The sequence below is a fragment of the Perca flavescens genome, chromosome 18, assembly GCF_004354835.1.
Source record: "Perca flavescens isolate YP-PL-M2 chromosome 18, PFLA_1.0, whole genome shotgun sequence".
NCBI classification, from domain to species: domain Eukaryota; kingdom Metazoa; phylum Chordata; class Actinopteri; order Perciformes; family Percidae; genus Perca; species Perca flavescens.
Window position 1 is genome coordinate 4,818,561 of NC_041348.1, and position 23,279 is coordinate 4,841,839.

The 23,279-nt window shown below is 40.1% G+C and overlaps 2 protein-coding genes across 5 annotated transcripts in view; one reads left to right on the forward strand and one right to left on the reverse strand.

Annotated features, from left to right (window-relative positions):
* pla2g7 (phospholipase A2, group VII (platelet-activating factor acetylhydrolase, plasma)) lies at positions 1 to 15,059 on the reverse strand. Of its 2 annotated transcripts, none has more exons than XM_028605496.1 (11): positions 14,877 to 15,059; positions 13,959 to 14,086; positions 12,582 to 12,732; positions 11,580 to 11,673; positions 11,395 to 11,463; positions 8,285 to 8,462; positions 6,647 to 6,760; positions 4,651 to 4,742; positions 3,169 to 3,339; positions 1,376 to 1,524; positions 1 to 772 (listed from the first exon to the last, which is right to left on the reverse strand). In XM_028605496.1, exons 2-11 carry the CDS (start codon positions 14,052 to 14,054, stop codon positions 672 to 674), a joined length of 1,215 nt encoding a protein of 404 aa, XP_028461297.1. In that variant the 5' UTR covers positions 14,055 to 14,086; positions 14,877 to 15,059; the 3' UTR covers positions 1 to 671. The 2 variants fall into 2 exon arrangements, with proteins under 2 accessions (XP_028461297.1, XP_028461296.1); XM_028605495.1 differs by lacking the exon at positions 14,877 to 15,059 and adding an exon at positions 14,718 to 14,869.
* The window catches only part of ints9 (integrator complex subunit 9), a 15,715-nt gene continuing 6,718 nt past the window's right edge, over positions 14,283 to 23,279 (forward strand). For 2 of the 3 annotated variants that reach the window (XR_003694882.1, XM_028605493.1), the window contains exons 1-13: positions 15,152 to 15,618; positions 16,029 to 16,156; positions 16,294 to 16,354; positions 16,544 to 16,606; positions 16,891 to 17,030; positions 17,788 to 17,874; positions 18,184 to 18,304; positions 19,021 to 19,155; positions 19,529 to 19,640; positions 19,813 to 19,993; positions 21,376 to 21,436; positions 22,411 to 22,582; positions 22,707 to 22,831. Coding sequence is in view for 1 of the 3 variants with exons in the window: in XM_028605493.1 (XP_028461294.1) it covers positions 15,610 to 15,618; positions 16,029 to 16,156; positions 16,294 to 16,354; positions 16,544 to 16,606; positions 16,891 to 17,030; positions 17,788 to 17,874; positions 18,184 to 18,304; positions 19,021 to 19,155; positions 19,529 to 19,640; positions 19,813 to 19,993; positions 21,376 to 21,436; positions 22,411 to 22,582; positions 22,707 to 22,831 (1,395 nt within the window). In the remaining 2 variants the exon portion in view is untranslated. Of the gene's footprint in view, positions 14,341 to 15,151; positions 15,619 to 16,028; positions 16,157 to 16,293; positions 16,355 to 16,543; positions 16,607 to 16,890; positions 17,031 to 17,787; positions 17,875 to 18,183; positions 18,305 to 19,020; positions 19,156 to 19,528; positions 19,641 to 19,812; positions 19,994 to 21,375; positions 21,437 to 22,410; positions 22,583 to 22,706; positions 22,832 to 23,279 lie in introns of those variants that run through there. The other variant, XR_003694883.1, reaches the window with a different exon arrangement.

The following is a 23,279-nucleotide window of genomic DNA, read 5'->3' on the forward strand; positions in this document are numbered from 1 at the left end:
TTGTATACAAACCAGATTTATTGGAATTTCTGTAATGGCAGATATTTCAGACAGTAGGTGTAGAAAAGTAGTGGAGGTCCGACGCTGACCCAGGGCGAGCAGTACTGCGAGTTTACGGCACATTTTGCCATGATGCAACCTTTTAGTGTTTAAGCTTTTAATGATACTGGTTTACTTGTGTAGCCGCTCTCTGTTGAATCAATCAATAATTCATATTTGTATCCTATTCAATCACATTTCATTTTCACTGGTTGGATACGTTTCTCATTATAGGTCTTGTTCCATAATCAAACTGTAATCATTGTGTAGCTCGTCTCTGTCGGAAGGTCACAACAGCCTCGGAGACATACAGTATTTGTCTGAAGTAACATGATGTTCATATACACATAGGTGAAAAATGATGCAGCAATTTCTCAAAGAAATTGCTAGTAAGTAAAGAACAGCGAACAGAAGCGTTCAGCGACATTCAGGCCTCGTGATCTGTCAAGGAAAACAAATCTTTCCTGCTGATGACGTAGAGATGATCTTCTCTAGTTATTGCTACTCCAAAAATGTTATCCTTAGTCCGTTTTTGAAATGCCAAGTAGGCCCGGCTTGACATTTTAGGGAGCGTTGCGCTGACTCCCACGCAGGAGGCAGTCCCGGCTGCATTGTGCAGGGACATGACGCGTTCAGATGGCGGACTGCAGCAAAGTGACGTTAGTTCCCTGAATGAGGTGATCGTCTTGGCCGTCAATCAGAGGGTCCCACTGGTTAAAGTTCATCTCTAGACCTGTAAAGTCAGAGAATTACAAAAAAATTGTGCATTTCTTCTTTAAACCCTCCTGTTGTCCTCGGGTCAAATTTGACCCATTATCAAAAATGTGGGTTTCTTTAGACAAATTGTCCAAAAAAGAAAAATAACATGGATGGTTCGATACTTTCAATTAATTTGGGTATTTTATTAGATTGTATATCAGTTGGAAGAAAAAAATTGATAGGTTGAAAAAAGTGATAAAAATGCTTCAAAAACGTTGGGAAAAAAAAACAACACTTTTTTTAAATCGACAGACATCAGAAAAAGTGACAAATTTGGAGAAAAAAAAAGTGGCAAAAGTCAGAAAAAAATACACCTCGGAAAAAGAGACAAAAAAAACGTGGGGAAAAAAAGCTTAAAAATGTCAACAAAAAAAATGTCACAATAGTGTCAAGACGACCAAAACATTGGTGGGGGGAAGGGGGGGAAAGAAGTTTTAATTTTGACCCAGAACGACAAAAAGCTGCATGGTCGACAGGAAGACAACACGAGGGTTAACGAATGATAACAGCCTTATGATAAACCTGGATGATAACAGAAATGAGTGGCAGCAAATAGGGAGCGCCTTCTCGTTCTTACCAAGATGGCGTTGCAGGAAAGCTAGTGTTGCTTTGTTGCAGAGGTCTATGGCGAGCTCCGGGTCGATCTCTCCCTTCAGCTTCATCAGCTTGCCGATCCAGTTGCCCGTGAGGAAGGTGAAGTCTGGGAAACTCTGGTGGACTGTGCCTCTGATGAATGGAAACATCACCACCAAGTCAGGAAACCTATTATTATTATTACTATCCAAATCAACCCGACCCGACTTCATCTCTGTCAAACTGAAGTTATTGTGCTGGGACCTAAACACCTCAGAACTTCATTATCTAAAGATATAGCTACTCTGGATGGTGTTGTCCTGGCCTCCAGCACTACTGTCAGAAATTTAGGAGTTATTTTTGATCAGGATATATCCTTTAATGCCAATCTAAAACAAACCTCAAGAACAGCCTTTTTTCATCTTTGTAACATTGCCAAAATTAGGAATATCCTGTCTCAAAACGACGCTGAAAAACTAGTCCATGCATTTGTTACTTCTAGGCTGGACTATTGTAACTCCCTACTGTCAGGTTGCTCAAATAAGTCCCTTAAGACTCTCCAGCTGATCCAGAATGCTGCAGCGCGTGTTCTCACAAGAACTAAGAAAAGAGATCATATTTCTCCTGTATTAGCTTCTCTGCACTGGCTTCCTGTTGAATCCAGGATTGAGTTTAAAATCCTTCTATTGACCTACAAAGCTCTAAATGGTCTAGCACCATCATATCTAGAAGAGCTCCTAATACCCTATTGTCCCACTAGAGCACTGCGCTCCCAGAATGCAGAGTTACTGGTGGTACCTAGAGTCTCTAAAAGTAGAATGGGAGCAGGAGCCTTCAGTTATCAGGCTCCTCTCCTATGGAACCAGCTCCCGATCTGGGTTCGGGGGGCAGAAACTGTAATCGCTTTCAAGAATGAACTTAAAACTCTTCTATTTGATAAAGCTTATAGTTAGGGAGAGAGGAGTTGCAGTGTTCACCTAACTGGCCCACCTGCTTCTCTTCATAATTGTTAGATTAATAATACATAACAAAGTAGAGGGAGACAGGCCAGCCAAGCCCGATCCGGCAGGGGGACAGTTCTAAGCCCGAAAAAGCTACCTCTCCTTATGACCTGTCTCTCTCAGTTACGCTGTTATAGTTCTAGACTGCCGGGGGACTTCCTTCCTCTGACACACTGAGCTGCTCTCTCCTCTCCCTTTCTATTTCTATTTTCTATTTTCTATTTACTATTTACTTTTACTATTACTATTTGTGTGTATCCAGTCCCAGAAATGCTTGTTACTAATCCTAGCTTCTGGGGAGTTTACTCCCCGGAGTCCTTATGTTTTTTCCCCCAGCGTATTTCCTTGGAGAACGTTGGCACCAAGATCCTGGTTCCAGCTGTCGCCGTGGTCCTGCTGCACTCCCTGCCGAGCTCAGCGGTGCCCTGCAATGTCATGCTGCTTCCTGCTGAACCCTGCAGCTCCCCGCTACATCCAGTCACTGTTCCACTATTAATGTGACTATTATCGCCACTGTTCATCACACCCCCAACCGGCCCGTCAGACACCGCCTACCAAGAGCCTGGGTCTGTCCGAGGTTTCTTCCCAAGAGGGAGTTTTTCCTCGCCACTGTCGCACTGCTTGCTCTTGAGGGAATTACTGTAATTGTTGGAATTGTTGGGGCTTTGTAAATTATAGAGTGTGGTCTAGACCTACTCTATCTGTAAAGTGTCTCGAGATAACTCTTGTTATGATTTGATACTATAAATAAAATTGAATTGAAATTGAATTGAAATTGAATCTCTGTCCGGTCTACCTGATGGTGATCATTTTCCTCTGGATGACGGCTGAATCCAGCTTCTTCATGCGGCTGATGTTCCCCGCCCACTGAAACTTCTCTGAGTTGATGAAGAAGATGGGCTGTTTGACCCGGGGAAAGATCTCGTCGTCTAGAGGGTTCATCCAGGCGTCCAGCGCTACGCCGCACCTGATTCAAGACAGTTTTTTTTTTTTTTTTTTTGCAAAAATACTGTAAATTTATCATTTGACACTACAGAACACATTTTTTCAATTTTGAGGTTTTGGGGCTTATTTTGCTTCCATAACATGTCTTCTTTCAGACTAGTGGATAAAACTTAACATTTAGGTGTATATTTTACTTCACTTTGTTTATTTGCGCCTGTAGTTTTCTCCCAAATACACCAAAAGTTAGCATTAGATATTATAATTAGGGATTGGACAATGCCTCATTTGCATATTTAAACATTCAAATTTCAGCAAACTTGTAATACAAGAAAATAAATGCCTTAATGTCAGTAATCAACTGGGTAAGTTTCATGGTATCTGTCAGGTAAAACCTATTCACCTGTAATGTCTTCAAAATGTCCGAATTTTACCATCCGTATATTTAAAGGCCGTTTTTGTCAAAATGAGTTTTTCCTCGGACTCTGCGACCAGAACTCTCCGCTTCAGTAGCACATACAACAAAATGTCGCAGTTTCATTCCTTTCTTTATTCTGAAGGTTTTTACAAATATATATCGTTTACTGTATAGACTGATTTATGTAACATTTTATACCTAAAACCTGCCCAACGCGGCTGTTGATTTTCTAAGGAGTGATACAAAGTGATATCCAAAACTCCCACGGTAAAAACCTTTTAACTAATACGGAGACAAAATGAAACAAGAATTTTGAGCCTGGCTTTATCCAATGTTCAGATTTCTGATCTGCAGAGGAGCACATACAGTATTTAACAAGAGAATGTCCAATTTGCATATTTAAACAAACTTTCTGAAAACTTCATGTAAGTAATCAACTTGGGGAAGTTTCATGGTGATATCTGTGAATTAAAATATTTTCCCAGCTGAAGAGTCTCCCCATAAAGCTTTTTGATAATGAACGGCCGTTACATTCAAGCTGTTGCCACCAAAAGCTAATTAAGGCTATCAGCTCCACACGACTCGCTCTGGATTTCTCAGCATGGCTACGTTCAGAAGATTGTGGCGTGCGCTGACTTTCCCGCGCAGAAACTCGAGTGAAGATAATGACCTCTTCTTAAGAGTCCTTTTTTTTTTTTTTTTTTTTTTCCTCCGTGTCCTCCTTGGCTACTGGCAACTGTGTGGAGGAGGGATCACGGAGGGCTTGTATCATGTGGACGCGCCGACAGTCTGGTTGTTATTACTTCCCTCATGGGGGACGGCAGAAACTATGCGCTGTAGCTTTAAGAGAACAATGCTGTATCATATTCCTGCTTCTCTCATCGAGATCTGGATGTACATCATCGTAAATCCACATACTTGAATTTAACCTCTTTGCACAGAGCTTCAATCACGGTTGCTCCGCCGAAGGAATGCCCCATCACCGCTATCCGACACAGATCCATGGAGTTCTGTTGGCCAGGAGAAGAGAGGAAATGGATCAGTGATCGAAAAAAAAAAAATTTGTTTACCTTCAAATGTTAACCTGATCAGTGTCGGGTTCTGCCCACTGGACACAGGTGGGGGATTTTCTATATTTTCCTTGTCACCAAAACCCCACTGCTCAAATGATCAAACTGGCATTAAAAAGTCCTGGGCTGAGTCCAAATGTCTGGGTTTGTTTTGGGTAGTTTAAATTTATAAAAATAAAAACGTGTTTTGTGTGCAGAAATCTTAAATTTGTAAAGTAACTAAATGTGTCAGATGAATGTAGCGGAGTAAAAAAAGTACAATATTTCCCTCTGAAATGTAGCGGAGTAGAAGTAGAAAGTGGCATGAGAAGAAAAGACTTGAAGTACCTCAAATTTCAAAACTCAGAATTGTTTTCTCTTTGCAAACCATATTCTATGTACTGTTTATTAAAGTCATCTTGTTGCAAGAAAACCCCTATCTGCTCTTTTTATGTATTAGAGAAGGAAGTTACTTTGAGATAGATTACAGAAGTGCTGATGGACCACCGTGATAGTGAACATGTCCGAGTACGTATGACTGAAGGAAGCACTACAGTATCTTACTCTAGTAGTACTTCTGTCCCAAACCAATAACAGCGTGACTTTAAAATTACCCCTGGAATTGACTATAATACTTGGATCTAAGTCCAAATATATTAGTATGTACTCAGGATACCTAAAAAGTTACTTAATTGCAGTTCGAAAAATGTACTTGCTTTTTTAACTTCTGGACCATTTCATCATTCAAATGTGTCATGAATGAAAAGGGTTCTTAAGCCTGACACACACCAGCCCGATAATCGTTTGGCGAGGTCAGTGACTCGAGTCTGTTCGGTGTGTCCCGTGCCGTCTGGTTGGTGTGTAACGGTTATTAGTTTGACCTAAAGTCGGCGGTGTTCTACACCTGAAAGAATTCGATTACAATGATTTGAATTGAAGTTGTTCCCATTTGTTTCCCAGGTTTCCTTTGCCCTGTGAATTCCGTGGAGACTTGCAAAGGGCTACGCTAAACAAAATGACCCAACATCAACAGTGATGTGTATCTACTGTGATCTAGAACACATAAATACTCCTGTATTCCCTTTTGTTTCTGACATGCTCCAACCTGTATTATCTCTAGCTTGCTGTCTTATTCAAAATTCTATATTGTCACTGTTTTGTCACTTAATTGTGTGTGCTGCTGCCTTGTTGGATGCTTTTCATTCAAAAAAAAAAAAAATATATATATATATATATATGCGCATACAGTACAGGCCAAAAGTTTGGACACACCTTCTCATTCAATGAGTTTCCTTTTATTTTCATGACTATTTACATTGTAGATTCTCACTGAAGGCATCAAAACTATGAATGAACACATATGGAATTATGTACTTAACAAAAAAAGTGTGAAATAACTGAAAACATGTCTTATATTTTAGATTCTTCAAAGTAGCCACCCTTTACTTTCTTATTAATAAGGGAAAACATTCCACTAATTAACCCTGACAAGGCACACCTGTGAAGGTAAAACCATTTCAGGTGACTACCTCATGAAGCTCATTGAGAGAACACCAAGGGTTTGCAGAGTTATCAAAAAAGCAAAGGGTGGCTACTTTGAAGAATCTAAAATATAAGACATGTTTTCAGTTATTTCACACTTTTTTGTTAATTCCATAATTCCATATGTGTTCATTCACAGTTTTGATGCCTTCAGTGAGAATCTACAACGTAAATAGTCATGAAAATAAAAAGGAAACACATTGAATGAGAAGGTGTGTCCAAACTTTTGGCCTGTACTGTATATATATATATACACACAAAAAAAAACAACCTTGTGTGATCTCTGTGAAGCTAGGCCGAGGTTCATGTACAGGTTACACTACCTCCAACGTCGTCCAGTCAAACTGCGTTTGCAAAACATTTTGCACCGGTGTCCCTGAGTTGATTTCGGTGAGTCTATCCAGAGCCAGAATGCATTCGTCGGCTCTCTTCTTCACCTGGGAATGACACAAGCGAGTCCCACGGGTTAGGAGAGACGAGGCGAAAAGGAAACGCTAAATATTGCCACGTTGTCACATAAATCCAAGCCTTTTAAAAAAACAAAGTCAATTTAATGGAGTGCATTATTTAAAACAAATTAAGGGACAGCATAAGATGTCCACTCAAGTCTCATGTAAACAACATGCATGTCAATCTCTCCTGGTTGAAAGTTGAGGAGAGACCATCAGCAACCTCATCTCTCATGATCTCATGATGTGGCGTACGTATGACACGCCAATTCGTATGCCATCACTGGCGTGTTGTCAAGACGTACTCGCTTTTTAGCGTGTTTTTCAACGCCGTTTGGCCTCCACTGACTTCCATTACCTTCCGACTGCGTGTGAATTGACGCCGTAGCGAGTAGTATGAGAGGGCGAAAATCCGCGTAGGGAGGTTGGTCGGCGTGGAGAATGGGTCAAACACAGGACTTTCACCCTGGAGACCGGGGATCGCATCACGTCACGTTCCCTAAACTCAACCATCGCTTTCTCCTCGCGATAACGCGCCAAGTGGCGTGTATGTTTACGTCAGCTGTATACAGTGTAGACACGCGCGGATAGCTCAAAATGCGTACAGGTAACGCGCCACTCTGCTTAAGAAAGTGGGCGTGTATGTTTACGCGAAGTCATGAGGTCATGTTGCAGCATCTCTGCTGACTTTTGTTAAAAACGTTAATCAATTGAAAATTCCTAATTGTTTGAATAGTCGACTTACATTTAGCTCTAACGCCCATAAATACCCCCACCAGACACGCCACCAGAGGGCTTTTCAAGGTTCCTAGATCTCGGACACAATCAATGCAACGTACAGTACTGTATCGAGGTACGGCTGCGTGGAACTCCCTTAACATCAATAATAAATCAAGCTTTAAAAAACAAGTAAAGCAACATCTAAGGGCCCTACGCCTATAACCATATTTTGTAACTACTTTTGTACTTTTTATGTACAGGAATATTCACATGTATACGAAGATGTAAGATTAAGATATAAGAGTATATGAAGAGGAATATGTAGTTATGTTTGCAAGAAAGAATAATGCTAGTTATACTGCTCTTATTTTCAAATCGTGTGGCTGTTTTGTCTGAAAATGTCTCATCTGTGGTCATGTTTTATGGTTTGTGTGGACCCCAGGAAGAGTAGCTGATGTTCTGCATCAGCTAATGGGGATCCTAATGAAATCAAATCAAATAAAAACGAGGAACATTCAAATGAATTCAAATGATCTCATCAAAGTTCAGAGAATACGCTGACGGAAAACAAGGATGTGGTTTCATGTGAACAATCTGTGTCATGCGGCATATCGGTTACTGGCGGTTACGTGTGATTCCAGCTGAACCCACATTTGTCCAAAAGAGGAATAAAGTCTCCACCTCTATCTGTCATAGTCAGAGACTGCTGACTCATGTTATGTTGAGAAACGGGGCAAATGGAGTTCAGCTCCCGAAGCAACAGCGCACAATCCAAACGTAAATTCCTCTTACCTGTTCGTTTCGGAGGGGGAACTCTCTCTCTCCGTGCTTCAGACCCCTGTAGTACATCCACTCTCTTACCAAGTTGTCTTCCTGAGCCGAGCCAGATGTTTTAGGCACATTCTTCTTGTTTGCCTTCTCTGACTCGGTCTTGTCACGGAAATAATACGTGGCTGAGGCCGACTGGTCTCTGCGTTAAAAAAAAGAAACGCACAATGCTGCAAAATTAGAAAGAAGAAGAAAAAAATAAAGCATTGTCTTATAATATCGTAAACTGTCTGGTTCCCGCATCTCAACTTGCTGTTTTTCTTTGTCAGATTGTGAACTGAAATTGAATTTCTTAATGTTTTAGACTGTTAGTCGAACAACAAAAAAAGCAAATTGGAAAAAAATTTCAATGCAACTAGATGAAAATAACTGATAGTTGCAGCGCTTGAGAGGAATAGAACTTCCTTTATGTTACTAGGTAAATATTTGGGTTTTTAACACAGGCTAACAATGTGGTGAAATTTCCAGAAACACGTTGTTGGTATGATGAGACAAGAAGGAAACTTCAGGTCCCAGGTCAGGGGCTGAGAACATCTACTGGGCCATACTCACTAAAGTCACTACACCGCTCCTGTGTTCAAGTAGGGATTTAAGTCGGTCTTATCTAGCATCTGTGTTTGTGGAGCCTATACTAGTTCTCTCTTTGCCAGACCTTCCACCACAGCACTTCGGAGGAGGGTCTATTATATCAAGGCTACCCAATTTAGGGCCCGCGGGCCAAGTTTGGCCCGTGCTCCCTTTGTTTTGGCCCCCCCATGGCATGACATGCTCATGCTTATTCTCCTCTTATTTTGAAAGTGCTGTAAAATCCTAACTGTAATGACTACGGAACTTTGTTTTGTGCAGCTAAAAAGTACTTCATCTGCGTTTTACAGCAATGTAAAGCACAGTGCTGGTAAACTTCCTTATTAAATAACGCATGTAAGTTTAATCTACGAAAAATTACAAAAGAGAGGATATTTCTTCACTGTCCTGCTCCCCCTCGTGTGCTGTGAGCCGTGCTAACGTCACTGGTTTTGAGTCAGCCAGTCAAGATGGAGAAATCGAGGCAGTGGCCCGCTGATAAAAGAACATTTAGTAAGTCAGCTGGAGCCCTAATGTTGAAAGACTTTGGAAAAACAAGGTCAGGGCTCATGTCAACATTTACTTTTTGGCCCATGGTCTTTCATCCAGATCTATTTTTTGCCCTTCATATGAAAGAATTTGGGCACCTCTGGTCTATATAGTCCACACAGCATTCCGGAATGGGAGGAAAAACGTGCTGTGGTTTATTGGCATTTCTTTAAACCAATCACAATCGTCATAGGCGGTGCTAAGCGCCGGATGGAGCAACGGCGCCGCCGCAAAATAGCCTCGGGAAGGAACTTGTTTTGTTCAAAAGTAGTTTTAGTCGTGCGAGAGAAAACTCAGATTGGACAGATAGTCTACCCTGCAGAGATCTGAGGAGCAGTTAACCATAGTCCTCACAAATCCACCAGAGGTTAGAACGCCAACACAAAGACAAAAAGACATGCATCTGGCGGAATTTCCTGCGGCGCCGGAGCAATCCCGGGAAGTGGAACGTCGCGGATATAGACTACTAGTTCTCCATCTCTCACACAAACGTAAACGCCAACCCCGGCTTGAACTTGTGTTTGTCCTCGTTCACACTCGCTGCCAAAGCGAATGCCCTTTTTCCCCGCTGGAGCTCAATTAACATGACGTTGGAATAGAATTCAAATTCTTTCAGACCGGTTTGTTTAGTCCGTTTCCACAGAACAAACCACGGCAATGTGACGGCGTGAGACCAAAGCACAGCTGGCTGAGCGGCTGGTCTGACCTCTGACCATCCCTGCTGTCTCATGTCACAGCTGTGTGGACTCGGTCACAACACTAGCATGTGCCTTTTTTTCCTGTGGCTTTAGCCTGTAACCAGGGATACCACTTCCACCCACACGAGTGACGGACTAGCTGTGGCCATTATGCTCATCTTCGTAAGGTCCCCTTGTGTCTGCACTGAAAAGAAATGTGATGACCTGGTTCGTACCATTGTCTGCACACCCTTTCCACTCCTACTCCACGGATCAACAGACAGCCGCTCGCAGAAGAGACCTCTGTTATTATTGTCTGACTGGCTAACGGTCAACTGGAATCTCCTCACAGCTTCGGGCAAAAATGTCATCTTAACAGTAAAGCTATATATTTCTCTCACTATGCGTGGTCACAGAGAAGGTCATTATGAAGAACTGGATTGCTTTATATACACGTACGCACAAGGAATGGAACACCGAAGCAACTGAAATGATTAAGTTAGAAAAGATAGGTTTGAAACTGCTAGAGAATGAGATGGAATATGCTGAAACACGGGCACCGGTGGACACATTCTTAAAGTCAGTAGAAGAGGGGAAAAAAAGTGGAAAATTGGGAAACTGCAAACACGATTCTAACAGATTTTTATGATGGGTGACAGGGGTTTGGTTTTGAACTGTAATTTGGTTAAGCGTTTGATTTAATATGATGTACATACTGTACAGGTATGTGATCTATGTTGAAATAATACAAATAGGGCTGGGCAATATGGAGAAAATCAAATATCACAATATTTTTGACCAAATAAGTCAACATTGCGACCATATTGTAGTGTTTTTGACAAATAATCATAAGTAATGTGTATATATAATGTCTATAAGTGGGTAAAAGGCAAATAATAGAACAGCTAGAACAGTCTGGTAAGTTCAGAAAATCACATCACTTTACTGTAATGCAGCCCTTACAACCAGGAAAAGAAGACTGGTGTCCTATTTCGATACACAAAATCTATTACGATATCTAGTTTCATATCACAATATCGATATAATATGGATATATTGCCCAGCTCTAAATAAATAAATAAAAAAGGTTAAAAAAAGAAAATTAGAACTCAAATGTTCTGTGTGCATGTTGTCAGCCTACAGTTGGAGTATATGTCCAACAACCCTCATTTGGGTGCTACAAAAAGCTTCCTGTTTTAATTAAATAAATCCTGACATCAACATGAAGATTCAGCTGAAAGCCAACGGTAATAAATAATAATAAAAGAAATCTTGTACAAATACCTGTGTTCCACGGACGCCACAATGAAGCCCTGCGAGGCCAATTCTGCACATATGGCTGAATACAAAGTCCTAGGAAACACCAAGGAGATACAATTAAATGACAGCTTCATAGTATCTGATAAGTGAGCAGAACATCCAATTCATACAGTTAGTACTGTAGCAGTGTTAGAAGGGATTGTGTATACCTAAAAGCTCCAAGGCCATGGGAGAAGATGACTACGGGACATTTGACATTTGATTTAAACGGAGCATCCAAGGAGGCTGGAATCTTGAAGGACCCTGGAACAAACAAATGACAAAATAAAAGCTTTTAAAAGCACCATGTTTTTTTTTCAAGATTATTTTTTTGGACTTTTTCCGCCTTTATTTTGATAGGACAGCTAGGTGAGAAAGGGGAGAGAGAGTGGGGAAGACATACAGGAAATTGTCACAGGTCGGATTCGAACCCCGGACCGCTGTGTCGAGGCATTAACCTCTCAGTATATGTGCGCCTTCTTTACCACTGAGCCAACCCGGCCACAAAAAACACAATGTTTTTGTACAATTTTAGTCCGTTTACTAGGCGTTATGGAAACTTGAAATGACTGATGACCATTTCCCAAAGCATGCTGTCGTGTTATAGATTCAGGCAACTGCTGGTTCCCATAGATTTCTACAGTTTGAACAGAGTTAGGTCCTTTAGAATTGTAGTGGGCTCCACTTCTGCTTTCATTGTTGTCAAAGTGATTCTTCTACAACTAATCGATTAATCGCGAATATAATCGACCAATTAATCAACGATGAAAAAAATTGTTAGTTAAAGCCTTATTTAAAAAATAAAATGTTAAAGATTATTTTCAGGGCTTTTTCGCCTTTATTTGATAGGACAGCTAGAGGAGAGAGAGGGGGAAAGTCATGCAGGAAATCAACACAGGTCGGATTCGAACCCCGGACCTATGCGTCAAGGCATAAACCTCTCGGTATATGTGCGCCTGCTCTACCCACTGAGCCAACCCGGCTACTTACAGCCTCATTTCTAAGATGATTTAAACAATGTATAGAAATAAGGGGGAAGCCAACGTCTGTTTGGAAGGAGAGGAAACCAAGTACAAAAACACGCAACAACAAAAAACATGCAGTATGGTAGAGAAAAGAGGTGTAAAACACATGTAAAATGTTCTGCACATTATGAATTGGAGTCAAATTACCAAAGAGGTGGTTGAAAATCTTTTCACCGACAGTCCTGTTGATGTTCATGAAGTCCGTGAGACCGTTAAAATACTCCTTGCACGGTACCCAGTCTGGTCGTTGTGCTTTTTCAGTCGTTTGACAAGGATAGTAAAGCCGGAAGAAGCTGCCCTGTTAACCAGACACACAGAAGAGAGAGAAAAAGTTGAATTAGCTGATAATAATAATAATAAAAACTGTCTATTGTCTGTATGTCCTAAATATCCTGTTCACAAAACATGTGCGATTATATGTTTTTGTCTCTTTCTCATGCTGAACTTTGAAACACTTCTGATCATCCCTGAACTGCTGCGAGAGTGACTAATGAATGTTGTAATGGAACTGTTGATCATCTTCTTATTGCTGCTGACTAAACAGTTTTAGAGCGGCTAGATTAACTGTTAGCCTTTGTCCATTTTACATTGTTGTTTTTTAATGTACGGTGGCTTTAAACTGTGCTGAAATTCAGTAGCATTCTTGATAAAGCATATTTCTCATGTTCACAATGAGAACTTTTTTTTTTTTTGGTTCTTTCTTGCTGATATTCTGGGTTATTTCATGGATTGTATAGGAAAGCCTTTTTCGGTTGTTAATTGTGTGAGTAACATAATGTGCAATGGACTGGTTTAAACATGTATCATGTTTTGGTCAATTACACATTCACACAAATTGTCAACCGTTTTTCGTTATAATGTAACCAAAATAAACTATGAATTTAAGTAATTCTATTTAGTTATTATACCCCATTTTAAATGTGTCTCTTCTTTTTCTAATGTCTCACTTTATTTTAGTTAGGGAAAGGCCTCTATTACATACAGTCATTCCCATTCAAAGCATAGAAAATTCATCATTCATCTATCTAAATCAAAAGTTACACATTTACACGTACAGACCAAGTTAAACACATGCTCTGTGGTTAGATGTCTGCTTGTGCTTTAACTAGGGCTGAACGATTTGGGGGAAAAATCGGATATATCAGAAATAATAAAGTTATAATAATAAAAATAATTCCAATAAGAAATATCCGTATTTTCCTGTAAACTGAAATGTCTGATATGCCTCAGTTCAATATCAGCATCTACATATTGCACCTTCTACGATCATGTTAAATAAAGTAAAACAAAAAATAAAATCCACTGAAAATAGGACATTTTAGCAAACGATCTGTGATATGTAACATTATTCCAGCATTTAGCTCATGAAAAAAAACAGTAAATATAATAATAAAAAGAGGAATAAAAAATAAACTAAATGTTACACCAAAACATTCAACTAAATATTGCACATTTGATGAATCGCGCTCTGTCCGATCACGATTTCGATTTGAAAACGATTCATGGTTGAGCCTTAGCTTTTACCTGTGCAGTGTGGTCCATCATGAAGTCGGTGCAGCCCACAGCATTAGGGCCCTTGGCTGGAGGGATCCCAAGATGATTACTGCAGGAGTTCCCCATGGCGAAGAAACCGAGCGTGTACCTCCTCAGGTCTGTCAAATATAATATATATATACGCTTGTTCGATCAAATGAAACAATCATCCTTGACAGGAAGCAGTGGCAATAACCTATCAATGTGCACAGTCATGACAGGGATAACATGACCTGGCAAAAAAAAAAAAAAAAAAAAACAGCCAATCAGACTATTTTTGTACAGCTAAATGCTGAATAGAGCTCCAATTTCAACACATCAATTGATTGAACAGTATCAAAATGCTATTTTCACCTTCCCTCCCACATTATAAGTGAGTTTTACTTTTGTTAATGTATGAGAAATTATAGTGTATTGTTGTCAACTAACAAGTATGCTGTTATCTTCAGTTCTTTTGAATGATTATTGAGTGTTAACTCCATGTTTGATTAGAACACATCCCAGATTTTCGGTATTACGTGTCATATAACTTGTTCACATGCTGGGTCTAGTTAATGGCGTAAGGTTAACAGAGTAGTGATTAGGCTAGAAACTTGAACATTACGGACTCCGGGCGTTTATAATCGCATCTGATGTGCCGAAGTTCGCTTCTTTAACACCATACGTAAACAGCTTGTTTTCAACTAGCTAGCTATAGCTGTTAAATAATTGTGTATTTACGCTATAAAAATGTGGCGTTTCAGCCCCTACCTGCCCTTGCCCAAGTACTCTTGACGAAGGTTAATAACTGTACAAATCCTCCATGAGACAACATCGACCTCAGTTCAAAAGCGGAATATTCTGTTAAACCGACGTTAGTTGTTTTCCACAAAAACCCAATGTAACTATTTCACAAAAGATGAGACCTACCGGAGATACGGAAGTTGTTAGGTACCAATGTTACTACATCAGTTTCGCAACATTACCACGTAACATAATTTGAATTTCTTAGATAAATACACCGGTATGTGTCACTTGGGAGTGGTTTGAGTTAGGTGTGTAGGTGACAGTGTTGGTGTGCCGAACCGCTATTAGCATGGGAAGGGCTAAACCAGAGTAGTCAATAGAAATTGTTTGGTCACTTCGCTGCACCACAACTGGCTGTCTACAAACAACTTCCTACGTAAACTTAATACAGGTTTATTTAACCTATATACCAAATAGTAAAGGACTGGCTACCAAGCTCATATTATCAGTATAGTCACAGTATTGGCGTTGTTATTACTGTCGTCCAAAGTCCCTCATAAAACTGGGTTCACTTTGTCTACATATGGCTCTAGTTAGGGCCAAGGAATGTGATTGATAGCCATGCACTCTATGGGCACGTGCATTTGTTGACAACAATTGTCGACGCTTTGGCAAATATTTTTGTGAGGCACAGTGCTCCTTTCAGGGCAGTTAGAAGCAAACCAAAACGTCACTATTTGGCGCATTTGGCCTACCTGCATCAGCTGTGCTGTTGTTTAAGAAACACTCCGCCACTGTAGAGGGCAGTAGTGGTCAACAGTCATAGAAACAAAGCCAGCGGAGTCGCGAAAAACATTAGAGCAGGATGCAGTTTTAGCGGAGTCGACTAAATATAACTTATTTATCAGGGTTAAACATGAAATTGGTGAGTTAACAGACTGTCAGCATAATTACTGTAACCAAGTCAACCCCGGCTGACGATAACAATACGTTACTAAATCGTTTCAGGATACCTCGGATAACGTTACTCTGTTAGCTTAGCAGCTAATAGCCCGGTCTGGTCCTGTCTCATCCACTGTTGTTAATTAGGCAGCTAACAGATATGCCATGCTATTTGAACTATTGAATGTGTGTGCAGTGCCCAGTGATAGCATTTTGTTCTTGCAATGAGACAACGTTACAGCTGCGTGCGTGACCTACAAACTACAGACTCTGCCTGTTCAATGTGATGCCCTGTTTATCCAGCTTCTGCTCTGTATCTGTCATGTATTGTGTTGTAGTCACAATAATGTTGTTTCCACGTGTGTCTCTCATTTCTTTCCTCCCTTATCTCAGTATTGTCTGTCTGGTCATCCCACATTGCCTTGCAATGTCCTCAAGTTTAAATCCACCACTATCATGTTGGACTGTGGGCTGGACACCACCTCTGTCCTCAACTTCCTGCCCCTTCCTCTCGTGCACAGGTAAGTCACTGGCATCAGCGGTAGAGGCTCCATGTATTTATTTATTCATTCATTCATTCATTCATTCATTCATTTATGGGTGGTGGATTTGTTCTAAATCATGATGATATTTTTTCTTCTTTTGTTCATTTTCCCAGCCCGAGACTCTCCAAGTTACCTAGTTGGGTCTCTAAGGATGGAACAATAAACTTGGAGAAGGTATAAGAAGCTGTTTCTGTTGCATTTGATTCTCAGTATTTCACCTGTATCTGAACTTCAACTTGTGCTTGATTGTTACTTTGCGTGATAACTTAAAATTGTTTCTGTTTATTAGGTGTATATGCATTAAGATTGGTCTGTGATGAAGGGCTACAAAAGTAAACAAACCACTTCTTTCCATCTTTCCAGGAGCTGAAGGAGTGTGCAGGAAGAGTGTTTGTGGATTCACAGCCAGAGTTCTGTCTCCCTGAGGTAGTAAACTCAGCTGCCACACATACAATATATCCTCTTACTTAAGACATCAAATGGAATGCTTCAAATGAATGATTATGCTGCAGGAAATTATAATGCTAACATGTCAAGGACAGGGAACCAAGAGATTAGCCTGCCCATTTTAGTTGTGTTCATCAGTAGGTTTCATTTTGACTGTATGACTACACCAATGTACCAGCTCAAACTTTCCATTCACCTTTCCTGACTGTGCTATTGCCACAGTTGTTGTTATTAAGCTATTTTCCCATTTATATTAACTACAGAGAGAACTGCTGGATCTGTCTACCATTGATGTCATCCTGATCTCCAACTACCACTGTATGATGGCCCTACCATACATCACTGAACACACAGGCTTCACTGGGACAGTGTATGCTACAGAACCCACCCTGCAGATTGGCAGGTAAGGGGATACAAGGAACTTCAACTTCCTCATATTGTTTTCATTTAAATTCATAGGAAATATGCATGTTATTTTAAAAGTCTTTTTCATTTTTATCGTGGTTTTGTAAAAAAAAAATAGATAGCCATAGGTCTTAAAGGTCCAGTGTGTAACGTGTTTAGTTGTTCATTATCAAAATCTGTGTTGCCCGTTCACAAACGTGTCCTTTTTCATGAATATTTACCACCACCATCAATTCCAAGTATTCCTTTTGGCTTGAAATTTTACATTTGCGTTTGCATGAACTGGGGTAGACGCTCCATATTCATGCGCCATCTTGAAATACGTTAGCCAGTAAGGGACATACGGGACATACTGCTCCGCCTTTCGCGTTTCCGCTGTCACATTATAAACTCCCAGGTGCTGCTAATGCTACTAATGGATATCGTAGCTTCCCGGCCCCGGCAAGTTTGAAGAAGGAAACATGGAGGACCACAAGTATTCAAAATCCAAATTTCAGAAACAGGAGTCTTCTTCTTCGCCTAGAAAAAGAAAGGATATTGAAAATAGCAAGAGAATGGCGTCATCAGAAAAAAGCGTGAAGGCTACCGTAGATGTAATACGTACTTTGAACTACACACAATTTAATTTTGTTTTTATTTACATTTTTTTTATTATTTTGAAAGATTATGTGTCATGGCATGGCTTCTGTTGTATTGGAAACCAAAAAACATTGGCTGTGGTTTCTGATGCTGATTCTAGCTGTTATTCTCCTCAGACTGTTGATGGAGGAACTGGTAAAGTTCATGGAGAGAGTTCCCAAAGCTCAGTCTGCCACCTGCTGGAAAAATAAGGAAATACAAAGGTAGGACAACCGTTGAAAAACAAAACTGAGAACATACATAAAGAATAGTATCTGTGGGTAGTCATTTATTAATATTTATTTCAAAATGTATGTTTTTTGAAATACATTTCAATTTCCTATTATAAAATATATTTTTTTATTTTAAAATCAAACACTTTGATGTACTAAACACCATCTCGTACAGGCTTTTACCTGTAATTTGTCTGTTTTTCCTGTCTCTCTATTCATCTTTTCCTGCTTTGGTTTTAATTAGTTACATTTCAACAGATTCATTTAACATATCGTTTGTATGTCATGTGATGATATTAGGATGCTCCCTGGGCCGCTGAAGGATGCAGTAGATGTGTGGACGTGGAAACGAAGCTACAGCATGCAGGAGGTCAACTCGGCCCTCAGCAAAGTGCAGCTTGTGGGTTACTCGCAGAAAGTGGTAAGAACCTCTTTTCTCTTACAATGACTGCACAGTGTAGATATAATACATAGATACATTCCTCTTATTTTTTTATCAACACTACAGGGGAAAGATAGGGGTGAGAAAAAAGGGGGGTGACAATTTTTAGAATCTATTTTTTTTTTCTTTCTCTAGAATCACAATTTTACCAATGATTCTCCTAAATATTTTCTGTTATATACCGCCGACAGCGACTACATTATATCTGTTTCCAGCTAAACAGACCGAGAGCATAAAATGCAGAAAATCCATGTTATGTACTTCTTTACAAATTAAATAAATGTCTGACTGACATGTGGTGTGCAGTCTCTTTAGAAAACAATTAGTTTTTAGAAGTACCTCATGATATATTTTCTTTAGAAGTGTATTTATTTAACTCTTGCTTTTGTTAAAGAAGGACCGCAAGAAAAATTGCAACTCTCAATACCATCAATTCTAGAATCGCGAAAATCGCAATCCAAATCGAATCAGCACTCATGTATCGTGAAAGAATTGAATCAGGACAAAACCATGTTGTCCCAGCCATTAGAAAATATTGTGGTTTATATTTTAATAGAGTGTTTATGTTTTGTCTCATGCAGGATCCTTTCTCACGCTGTGAGTGCAGGATTATTATTCTGCTTCTACATTCTACTAAAATACCTGTGTCTGTCCTTTCTGTTTTTCTGTGTTCTCTTACTTCTTTTTGTCTCAAGGAGCTGTTTGGAGCTGTACAGGTCTCCCCGCTAAGCTCTGGTTATTCATTAGGTAGCTCCAACTGGGTCATCCAGTCTCATCATGAGAAAGTCGCCTATGTGTCGGGTTCGTCCCTCCTCACCACACATCCGCAGGTAGGTCTAAAACAGGCCGGACGCTAGATTAAATTACACACAGGGTCTGATGCTAATATTTCACTTGACGTGTGTGTGTGTGTGTGTGTGTGTGTGTGTGTGTGTGTGTGTGTGTGTGTGTGTGTGTGTGTGTGTGTGTGTGTGTGTGTGTGTGTGTGTGTGTGTGTGTGTGTTGTGTGTGTGTGTGTGTGTGTGTGTGGGGGGGGGGTTATTGGTTTACACATGTACAAATACTACATATTAATATACACATAATCAATTAAAGATGTGATGGAGAGATGCAAAAAAAAAATCCTGCACTGTAATAAACTCACTGGGACCTCTTTCACAGGGCTGGTGATATTATAAAATATTTCTTCTTCTCTTCTCCCAGCCGATGGACCAAAGCTCCCTTAAGAACAGCGATGTTCTGATTCTGACAGGACTCACCCAGATGCCGACAGCCAACCCAGACGGCATGCTGGGAGAATTCTGCAGCAACCTTGGTAGGTCCAAAATGTACCGGATGATGTTAACTGTAAACTGTGTTAAAGTTTGAAGATGTTTAAATATTTTCATGTTGTTTAAATAAGTACATGTGTATATAAAGTAAATCGCATTGTCTCTGCTGATTCTGAGTGTTCTAATGTATTTCTTATTATTAATCTGTGCCTGTAGCCATGACGATTCGAGCAGGAGGCAATGTACTAGTGCCGTGCTACTCGTCCGGGGTGATATATGACCTGCTGGAGTGTCTGTACCAGTTCATCGAGAGCGCCAACCTGGGGACCACGCCCTTCTACTTCATCTCGCCGGTCGCCAACAGCTCGCTGGAGTTCTCTCAGATCTTCGCTGAGTGGTGAGGAGCTGTTGGTTAAAAATGAAATAGAAATAGGATAGGCATCTGCCATTGTACTGTTCCTAGAAAGGAAACGGTCAATGAAAGAAAAGAAAATGATATGGTGATGGATTATGATAAAACAAGAGCTTAATTTTTTTGCCTGTGATTTATTATTCATTGAAAACAGTTCAGATGCGTGGCAAGGATAGCTCAGTCGGTAGAGTGGGCGCACATATATACAGAGGTTTATGCTTCGACGCAGAAGGTCTGGGGTTCGATTCCGACCTGGGACGATTTCCTGCATGTCTTCCCCCTTTCTCTCCACCTTTCAATGCTTCCGTATCATTAAAGGCAGAAATGCCCAAAAAATTATCTTAAAAACAAACAAAACTGATGCAACAGCCTATATAAGGGTTGATTAGTGTCAAACATTTACTGTTGTTGGTGCCGACTTATTATACTTTTCTGCCAAAATGGTGCATTGCGGAAAATGGACATTTCTGTGAAATTGTTGGGTTGTCATTTGATTTTAATGTTAGTTGATAGCATGTTAATACAGTCAAAAACCAATTGTAAATTAGAAGGGCACTCAGAGAGCGCTGACATCTGCCAAGGCATGGCCTATCTCACAATGTTAATGCAGTGAAACCTTTCCGATTTATAACGACAAGCCATGAGTGCAGCACAAATGCCCTATCTCGCAATGTTAACGAAAGTGAAAAATAGTTTGTTTATCCGCCCCGTGACTCTGATCTGCCCAAAAATTCTTCCTTGTCCAATTCTACACCCTTCGAACAAGTAGGGCTGTTTCGATTATGGAAAAGATCATAATCACAATTATTTCGGTCAATATTTAAATCAAAATTTTTTAACATGATTACTCACTGACTTTCAGAATGATGTTGTATTTATTGAACTTAAAAAACAGTGAAACCGTTAAACAAATCAACAGTGAAAACCCCTTGAACTGTGACATTTCCCTTCATACTTTTCCCTTTTCAACCTTTTGAATTCCCCTTCAGAACACAAGACAAAATTAGAGATTACTTGCAAAATGTAATGTGCAAAATAATAACTTTTCTCGGTTACATTGTTTTTGTGATCGTGAGGAGCTGAAATCGAAAGTGCAATCCAAATGTAATTAATTGCACAGCCCTAATACCAAGTATCATAACAATCAGGCCAGTAGTTTTTCCGTAATCCTGCTGACAGACAGACCAACAAACCGAACCGATAACATAACCTCCTTGGCGGAGGTAACAATACTGCTGATTGGCCAAGGCTGTTGAGAGTTGTTGTCACATGATAACCATACTTGTTCACAGCCACCTTCTGATTGTTCCCCAGGATCATTCTGGGATGTTCTGATTTAGATTAACGATTTGTTTCCCTTTTTTTAGGCTTTGCCACAACAAGCAATCAAAGGTTTATCTTCCAGAGCCTCCATTCCCTCATGCCGAGGTGAGTCCTGCTGCTGTGTCTCGTACCAGTGAAGAACAGCATAACTACTGATTGAAATACTGATTTTCTGCTAGCAAAAGCATCGAGATTACCATGCAATCATAATTCCCATAATTATATTAAAGTTCAGTGTCCAGTAATAAATGTCAAAATCCTTATGTTTTCATTTACACGTTATTATTAATCAGCGCTTTGCATCAGAATACAATGGTAGAATAGGGCACCGTTTATCAGAATAGTCATTAAATAAAAAACATTTTGTAACCACTTGAAATATTTGTTGTCCTAAAACAAACAGTGGGCAATAAACAACGCTTTATTTTTGGGCGCTGTCAGCGAATAGAGCAGCAGAAGATGGCGATTTGTTAGGAAAGCCATCCTCAGTGAATCCTTGTGTATGTATGTAATCTAGGGCTGCACAATATATATCTTTTTTTTTTTTTTTATCGCGAAAGGCAGCCACATATCGCGGAAGACACTCAGAGATTTTTTGTGTTTGTTGAAATAACACATCAGTAGAAATTGCACTTTAAAATGTAACTGTCATTTTTTATTTAGTGGTGCCTTTTATATTCAATTACATTTTGAATTTGTTCAATAAAATAATGTTGGAAATTATTTTCTTTCATTTGTTTTAAATTCAGCAAGCAACTTGTTGTATTTGAGCAGAATACTGAAAGCAGCAGAAATGCAGAACTGAGTACCCACTTTAATATCGGTTTATTTATTGCAAGTAATATCGTTATTCGCAGTATTCAACAACGTTATTGCATATCGCATATTTTCCTCATATCGTGCAGCCCTAGTGTACTCTTCAAAATGGCCATGATCACAGTCAAAGTGGTGGCAAAGCAGCTTAATTCATGCGCTGTTAGATGCTGTCTTTGGCTTGAGCTGGTGAGAGAACATGCACACAGAAAACGATAATGTAGACTTCATTCTTACAACTCCCGTGTTGCTGTTGTTGTTTTCAGTTGATCCAAACCAACAAGCTGAAGCACTACCCCAGTATCCACGGAGACTTCAGCAGTGAGTTCCGTCAGCCGTGCGTGGTGTTCACCGGTCACCCCTCTCTGCGCTTCGGCGACGTGGTTCACTTCATGGAGCTGTGGGGCAAATCTGGCCTCAACACCATCATCTTTACTGGTAACTACAGCCGAATTACAAGCACTCCCGTATCATACCTTAGACATGAAGGGAAAGATGTTGGCCCGTAAATATAAAGTAAAAGCTTCTACAAGCCTCTGTGACTTTTCTTTCCTACCACCAGAGCCAGACTTTTCTTACCTGGATGCTTTGGCTCCCTACCAGCCGCTGGCCATGAAGTGTGTTTACTGTCCCATTGACACGCGGCTCAACTTCCACCAAGTCTCAAAGCTGCTCAAGGAAGTCCAGGTGCGGTCAACACTTTTTGTGTGTGATGTTACCAACCCATTCACAAATGTACTGTTGGCACTTTTTCCTCTTCCAATTACTGCCAGTTGTAAGAGAAATATAATAATAATAATAATAGTTTAGAAAGTGCTTTGAGAGAAGCGCATACAAATCAATACACATACACATATACACACACATTATTGCAATAGTGAAAAGAGAAGAAGGGACACCTTTTTAAGGACAGTAAAAATGACAATGAGGAAAAATATAAATAAATTAACAGATGATAGAGTAAAAAGTAGGGATGCACCGAATCCAGATTTTTGGGGTTCGGCCGAATACCGAATCCACTGGTTAAGATTGTGCCGAAACCGAATACCAAATCCTATTCCCATCCTCAACCAATCCTCAAAACGCATTAATGAAGTAAACATCATCCACAGCAGTGTATTTTTGTCCTTTGCTG